Source organism: Caretta caretta, chromosome 4 (assembly GCF_965140235.1).
Source record: "Caretta caretta isolate rCarCar2 chromosome 4, rCarCar1.hap1, whole genome shotgun sequence".
NCBI lineage: Eukaryota > Metazoa > Chordata > Testudines > Cheloniidae > Caretta > Caretta caretta.
In genome coordinates this window covers 68,800,674-68,808,768 of record NC_134209.1, presented here as the reverse complement: position 1 = coordinate 68,808,768, position 8,095 = coordinate 68,800,674, and the positions used below count along the sequence as shown (strand labels likewise).

Sequence of the window (8,095 nt, the reverse complement as noted above, 5' to 3'; positions counted from 1 at the left end):
CTGGAGATACGTGGATCCACAAGAGAAAAAAAAAATCACGTCCCTCTCCCTAAATAAAAGTTTTCAGCTACTTTAGCCTTGTAAGTGCAAGTTCATCTTCTTCCCCAGCTGAAGCTCGCCCCCTCCCTTGCAGCTGCAGCCCTGATTGCTGCTTTCTGCTCCAGGTACCTCCCCCTCCTCCTTTTGTTTTAGTGTCAGGCAGCAGCGGAGTTTCCTGTTGACACCGGAATATTGTGAATGGGCAGGAAAAGCAAACGCCACCTTCTTTCATTTTCCCTTGGCTTTCCCTTCCCTCCCCAACCTGGTGGTGTGGTGTGGTGTGGGTGCGCCTCTCTCTCTCTCTCTCTCTCTCTCCTCCCAACCTGCGTCCGGCTGAGCCTTGCTGGGGAAGGGAGGAGAGGAAAAGGCCCAAAGGGGATCCTCCACGCCTGGGCTTAAACTTCAGAGAAGAGGGCGGCGGAGAGAGATTTGCAGGAAGTTGCCGGGGCGGAGGAGAGGCGCAGGTGCAGAGTGGGGCGGCTCGGAAGGGCTGCTCTGCCCCGGGGCCGGCCCCAGCGGTGGGGCGTTCGCTGCTCCCTCACTGAGCGATACAAAGAGCCCCCGATCGCGCGCTCTCGGCGCTTGGGCAGGGGGGTGCCGCTTTCTGAATGCCCCCTCCTCGCTGATGGCTGAAGCCTGGAGGCTGGAAGACGAAGAAGGGGAGCTGAGGGAGCTCGGCAGAAGGCGCAGAAGGGGTCACCTGACCTCGGCAGCAGGTAAGCAGGAGGCTTTCAGCTGAATGCGGGGACAAAGCCATTAAGCCCCGGAGTTCCGTTCAGTCCACGTACCAGTCTCACTAGCGGGTGCCCGCGGGTGGGGCTGTGTTCGCTAATAACAAGCGGGGCTTCAGATTAAGTAGAAATGTGTTAATCTGTGATTGACCGTTACTTAACAAATGGGATTTTTCCTTACATTTTTGTTTAAAATCCTACCTGGAAATGGAGGATTTTTTAAAGGGTGGGAGGAGAGCAGGAAGGGGAGTCAGGGCAAGGTACAGTCACTTAACTGTGTTGTTCGCTTAATAGGCTCAACTGAATGCTTATCTCCTTGATGAATCAAAGGCATTAATATTCAAAGGAAAGGTGCAGGGTCCAGCTTCCAACAGTTTAACTCTCAGAGTGCTGTTTGCCTAAATTGGATGGTTAAATATAAATTGTATTGATTAATACTTAAAATGCCCTAAGGATCGCCACCCCAACAGGCAAACCCCACATTGCGTTGCCAGTGGGAAGCCGTAGATTCTGCATGTGCAATGGATTCTGTTGTGCAATGGAACTCCTCAGGGGCACAGGGGTCTGTCAGCCTGGGGATGTAGGCCTAAGTGTCAACAATGTGCTTAATGCTGTACCAGACACAACATTACAAACAGCCCCTGCCCTGAAGAGCTTACGGTCCCAGAGAAGATGGGGTGCACTGGGAGACCCATGTGAGGGAATAACTTTTTTATCAAAAAAGGAGGACTTGTGGCACCTTAGAGACTAACAAATTTATTTGAGCATAAGCTTTCGTGAGCTACAACTCACTTCATCAGATGCATTCAGTGGAAAATACAGTGGGGAGATTTTATATACACAGAGAACATGAAACAATGGGTGTTACCATACACACTGTAACGAGAGTGATCTGGTAAGGTGTGCTATTACCAGCAGGGGGGAACCTTTTGTAGTGATAATCAAGGTGGGCCATTTCCAGCAGTTGACAAGAATGTGTGAGGAACAGTAGGGGGAGAAATAAACATGGGGAAATAGTTTTACTTTGTGTAATTTGGCACATCCACTCCCAGTCTTTATTCAAGCCTAAATTAATTGTATCCAGTTTGCAAATCACATTTTTATTATGTTTGTTTACTTTCTGCATTTCTCTCAGTGTAGACAATGGAAACTATCTAGTCATTTTCACTTGACAAAACTAGCTATATATGTCAGTTTTAAGGACTTGCTCCAGCAAGTCATTCTTTGTGTAGAAGGAATAATTATGTACATTTTAAAACTCTTTCCACTGGATTTTTTTTAAACTAGTAGAAAATATTTATGTTGATCTTAGATTTTGTAAAATTGTGTGTGTGTTCTCATTCTGGAGCTAAATTTGATCTCAGAGTTCACTTTAAGGTATAAAATGATTATACAAAAAATAGAGGGCTGGATTCTCTGTTGCCCTGTACTTTGTATAGTTGCTTAAACTAGTGCAAAGGGAGTGTAAATTGCTACTATGTGCTTTAGTGGTGTTCTGCACCTACTTTGCACTAGTGTAAATGACTATATGCATTGCAGTGAATGAAAATTCAGGCCAAGTCTACACTAGGAGCACTTCACCGCTATAGAAATACCTTGTATCAGTGATACTCAGACTGTGGCTCTCAAGCCACAAGTGGCTCTTTAATGTGTCTCCTGTGTCTCTTTGCAGCACATGATATTGAAACACTGTGTGACTTTAATTATTAATAAATCTAAGTTATTAACCAATCAGGATGCTTTTACTATGTTATCAACCAGTTAAGTTATCAGCTTGCACTAAGTTATTAATTTACTAGCTGTGAGAATAATCTATAAAAACTAAATATTTTCCCTGTCATTCACACTACTGTGGCTCTTTTGGGTAATGCTGATCGCTAATTTGGCTCCTGAACGTGTTTGAGAAAATCACTTGAGCTGTATATACCAAGTTTTCTTCTCCTCCCACCTCCCAATTTATATATATATATATATATATAAATTTTTTTTTTGGATTAAAAAAATAACTGCAACTTACAGGCAAAAGGTCTAATGATGGAAATGATCATGTAAGTAAGGGTGAAACAAACAATGGGACTATTTAAATTGAGAAATAGGGTAGTGAGTTATACTGTATCTACCAATTTAAAACTTTACATTTTGTTGAAAGCAATACAGGCAACATGTGGTCTGCAATATTAAATGTGATGGATACACATAGGCCACAGTTATAAAATAAAAGTTCAGTTCATACATGGAAATACAGATGTGTGAATGAGCACTACCTCAGTCCCGCATGTATAAGGTGTGGTTCACTTATAAGTAGTGTTGAGAACCTAGAGACGTGTGGATTTTAAGAAGTTAAATACATAAAAATGGAAGAGAAAGGGAGGGGTGTGTGCATGGAAATAAAGAACTGGTATGAAAGGTAAAAGCACAGGTATGCTTCCTAAGGGTCTGACCCAGTAAACACTTGATCTGTGAGGACATGTACTTCCATGAGTTTCCCCATTGTGTTTGCAGGATGGGGCCTTAAAAGAGTAACGAAGCGACAAACTATACTTCTTACACTGCATTGCCCACATTACATGTTATGGAGAAAAGGGACAATCTCTTCTTGGAAATACCAAGCAAGCCTTATAATAAGTATACTGTTGAGAGGGCAGGAAAAGATAGTGAACAGTTGGAAATTTTGGAAAATGCTGGTTTGTCAAATCAACACGTTCCATTGGAAGGTGTTGATTTTGATGAATATTCAGCAGAAGCCAGGCAGGTTTCTGACAGATTCTAGAATGGTGATTCTAAAATGAAGTATTGCAAACTTCCAGGTCTGTGAAAGTTTTTGGAGGTTCATCCTGATTCAGGACAAATTTTTTTTCTCAAGACTTGAAGTTTTTTGCAGGCCTGAAAGTCTGTTTCCTGGCTAGCTCTAAAAATGAATATTCTATGAGGGGAAAAGAATCTAGTCCTGCAATGAGCTCTATTTGGCCAATAATAGAGAATGAGGATCATGAGACAGCCTCTATAATTTAATGTGTTCAAAATCTCATACTTCAAACTACATTTAGTGTTCAGAGTAACAGCCGTGTTAGTCTGTATTCGCAAAAAGAAAAGGAGTACTTGTGGCACCTTAGAGACGAACCAATTTATTTGAGCATGAGCTTTCGTGAGCTACAGCTCACTTCATCGGATGCATACCGTGGAAGCTGCAGAAGACATTATATACACACCGAGACCATGAAACAATACCTCCTCCCACCCCACTGTCCTGCTGGTAATATCTTATCTAAAGTGATCATCAAGTTGGGCCATTTCCAGCACAAATCCAGGTTTTCTCACCCTCCGACGACCCCCCCCCCCACAAACTCACTCTCCTGCTGGTAATAGCCCATCCAAAGTGACAACTCTCTTCACAATGTGTATGATAATCAAGTGGGCCATTTCCTGCACAAATCCAGGTTCTCTCACTCCCTCACCCCCCTCCAAAAACCACACACACAAACTCACTCTCCTGCTGATAATAGCTTATCCAAAGTAGGGAGAGTGGTCACTTTGCCCTTTGTTTGCCCACTTGCTTAACCACAAATGTCTGTAATTTGCAATGTATTGTGTCATCTTCAGTGTGGATTAGAGAGGTCCTATTGAAGTTGCTTTTGATGTTTATAAGATTGTCATAGGACTCCTGGAAATTATTTTATTCCCACAGGGTAGCTGACAGTAAATGTGGTAAATAAGTTTTTTGCTACATGGATCAATAGCCTTTCTATACTTTTTTTTTTTTTTACTCTGTTTCTTTTTATGATTTTTTTTTCAAGTGTTTCCGACTCAGTTTAGTGGAATTTCTTCAATTCAGCTGGTCAATTTTAGGCTACTGAAAAAATTCATAGCTTTCTACTTATGTCTAGACCCAGTTCAGAACAGCCCTATTTCCTTTACACTACTACACCAAACCTGTGCTAACTTGCTTTGGAAGCTTAGACCAATAAGCTGGGTCCAGTAGAATAAATCAAGATTGCATCAGAAGCATACCATCTCACTAGTCAATGTACAGTGTGACAGGGCAAGGCCAGATGGGTATAGAAAAGTAGTGGGAGACAGATATATTAGCTCCAGGCTAAACAGATCCCTGGTACCAGGATAAGTGAAGGTGGATCACGGGTATCTCCTGAGCACTCTGCAAGCTTTTGGCTTCGGACCCCAGTTTGTGGGTTTTCTCTGGGCGCTGTACGCCTCCACAGAGTGTCTGGTCAGGCTCAACTGGACCCTGACCGAACCGGTCAGCTTCAGGTGAGGAGTACGGCAGGGGTGCCCCATCTCGGGCCAACTGTACACTCTGGTGATCGAGCCCTTCCTCTGTCTCCTCCGAAGGAGGTTGACAGGGTTGGTGCTGTGGGAGCTGGAGCTGTGGCTGGTCCTGTCGGTGTACGCTGATGACGTGCTCCTCGTGGTCCAGGACCCGGGCGACTTGGCGCAGGTGGAGGCTTGCCAGGCCATCTGTTCGGCAGCCTCCTCCACCCAGGTCAACTGGGTCAAGAGTTCTGGCCTGGTGGTCGGGGACGGCTGGCAGGCGAGCTCCCTCCCACCCGCCCTTCAGGCCATCTGGTGAAGCGCAGGTCCGCTGCTCTATCTCGGCATTTACCTTTCTGCCATACATCCCTCTCTGCCGGAGAACTGGCACAATTTAGAGGCGGGGTGATAGAGCGGCTCCGGAAATGGACAGGACTACTCCAGTGCTTCTCCCTTCGAGGGAGAGCGCTGGTGCTTAATCTTCTAGTCCTGTCCATGCTCTGGTACCCTCAACACCCTGGTCCCGGCCCCGGGTTTCCTGGCCAACCTCCAGACGTCAATTCTGGAGTTCTTTTGGTCAGGACTGCACTGGGTCCCTGCAGAGGTTCTCCATCTACCCCTGGAGGAGGGAGGGCAGGGCCTGAAATCTCTGCATACTCAGGTCCATGTCTTCCGCCTCCAGGCCCTGCAGAGGCTCCTTTATGGTGCAGGTAGTCCGGTGTGGAGCATACTGACGTACGCCTTCCTGTACCACTTCCGAGGGCTCCGATATGACTGGCAGCTCCTTTATCTCCATCCGAGAGGTCTTCTGCGAGACCTCTCCGGGCTGCCGGTCTTCTACCAGGACCTCCTCCGAACCTGGAAACTGTTTTCAACGGAGCTGTGAGCACAGGCGTGTTCTTGGCGCGGTTCACCTCTATCCCAGACACCTGCCCCTTCTGCGGTGTGAGGGAAACCCTGGCGCACACACATCTGGAGTGTGCCAGGCTGCAGCCCCTATTCCGGCTCCTCACAAATATTTTATTACATTTTTGGTTGCACTTTTCCCCTCACCTTCTTATTTATGAACTCCCTATCCGTGGCCCCACAAAGTCATGGGATCTCCTGGTCAACTTCCTCCTGCCCCTAGCTAAAATGGCCATCTATAAAACCAGAGTGAGGAGGTTGGCCAATGGAGTCTCCTGTGACTGTGGTGCCTATTTCCGATTCTCGGTCCGTTCATGTATCCGGGTAGAGTTCCACTGACTCCCTTGACGCCTTTGAGGAGCAGTGGGCACTGTTCGGGGTTCTCTGCTTGGTGTCCCCATCCGGTTCCCTTCGTTTGACCCTTTGACTACACTCCTGTCCCTGTTATTTCATTAGTTGTCCCCCGGATTTATTTGGTGTCCAGGTCTTGTGGATCCTCCTCTTAGGCTTACCTAGAAGCCCGCCCACTTCCCAGATCCCAACAGGACCAGGATAAGTGAAATGGCAGCTGCTCCAGGTCAATTAAGACACCTGCGGCCAATTAAGAACTTTCCAGAAGGCAGGGAGAAGGCTAGGTTGATTGGGACACCTGAAGCCAATCAACCTGGCTGAAACTAGTTAAAAGCCTCCCAGCCAGACAGGTGGGCGTGCATGTCAGGAGCTGTGGGAGGAAGTTGCGCTGTTGGAGAGACTGAGCAGTACACACCGTATCAGGCACAAGCAAGGAGGCCCTGAGGTAAGGGTGAAGTGGAGCTTGAGGAAGTGACGGCTGCTGTGGGGGAAGTAGCCCAGGGAATTGTACATGTCATATTTCTAAAAGGTCAGCTACCATAGCTGATACTACTAGGGTCCCTGGGCTGGAGCCTGGAGTAGAGGGTGGGCCCAGGCTCCCTCCCCTTTGCCCCCTGATTAATCACTGAGACTGGGAGACAACAGAGACTGTGCAAGGAAGGATAGCTTCTCATCACCTCCCTCGCTGGCTTATGATGAAAATGGCTCAGTAGATTGTGACCCTTGTCTCTAGAGAGAGAAGGGTTAGGTGCAGGGTCACAGTGAGCCTCTGAGGCTAGTGAAATCCGCCAGGAAACGTGGGACCCATGGAGGCAAGGACAGAGCTTTGTCACAAAACCTAGGGAAATTGCTGGGGTATGTTTGTGTGGGATAGGTTGATCCAGCTCAGGCTTGAGTGCAACAACAATTTTTGCAGTGAACCAGCTTTGTCTTCAAAGAAATTATGAATGTGATATGAGAAGGCTCTGCATTCTATTTCCATTTTTATGCAAAATATCTGTTTGCTCCCAAGAGTAAAAGAATAATAAGATATGTCAGTTCTTGAAATTTAGGGGCCTGATTCTGTGAACCTATGAGCTCCTTCAATGTTAATTGACCCATCAAGTGGACACTGAGGCCCTCAGCACCCTGCAGAAAGTGTTCAGCATTTGGCAGGATTAGGCCCTATGAAATTTATATTTAAAAAAATGGTTTTTTTTTTAAATAAATAGACTTCACTAAACCAGAGAATAAATGCAGTAGACATATGATAATGAAGTGAAAGTGCTGTCAGTGTTCTTTCTGTTTGGGGACTTGCTACTTCTTGAGTGGGTAAGGTTGATGTTCGTTACCAGTCTTTCTCTTGTGACAACAGTGTTCTTGCTTAGGTTTCCATTTTGGATGGGTACCCAGATCAGTGATTATGACTGTATTACAGCAGGATAGATCATATTAAATGTTTAATTTGTTTGCACTAGTTGAAGTGTGTTTTGTGGACTAGCTAAGTCCGTATCTTGGTATATCCAATATTCCTTTTTTTCCTGTAACTCAGTAGTACTGAGCAGGTTTCAGAGTAGCAGCCGTGTTAGTCTGTATCCGCAAAAAGAAAGAGTACTTGTGGCACCTTAGAGACTAACAAATTTATTTGAGCATAAGCTTTCGTACTCCTTTTCTTAGTACTGAGCAGTGACGTCACTGGGAGTTTCCTGTGAAGAGATCTCATAGGATTGGGCACAATGATTTATTCTTTTCAGTTTGGCTAACAATATTTTTCTTGATTTCTAATGGAGCAAAAACCAATATAGTTCAGTTTTGGTGACTTT

At 45.7% G+C, this 8,095-nt stretch overlaps 1 protein-coding gene across 2 annotated transcripts in view; it reads left to right on the top strand.

The window, feature by feature from the left end:
• Positions 1-207: 207 nt before the first annotated feature.
• The window catches only part of SH3D19 (SH3 domain containing 19), a 129,482-nt gene continuing 121,594 nt past the window's right edge, over positions 208-8,095 (top strand). For both annotated transcript variants that reach the window (XM_048847360.2, XM_048847359.2), the window contains exon 1: positions 208-755. In XM_048847360.2, coding sequence (XP_048703317.1) covers positions 665-755 — 91 coding nt within the window. In that variant the 5' untranslated portion in view covers positions 208-664. The remainder of the gene's footprint in view (positions 756-8,095) is intronic.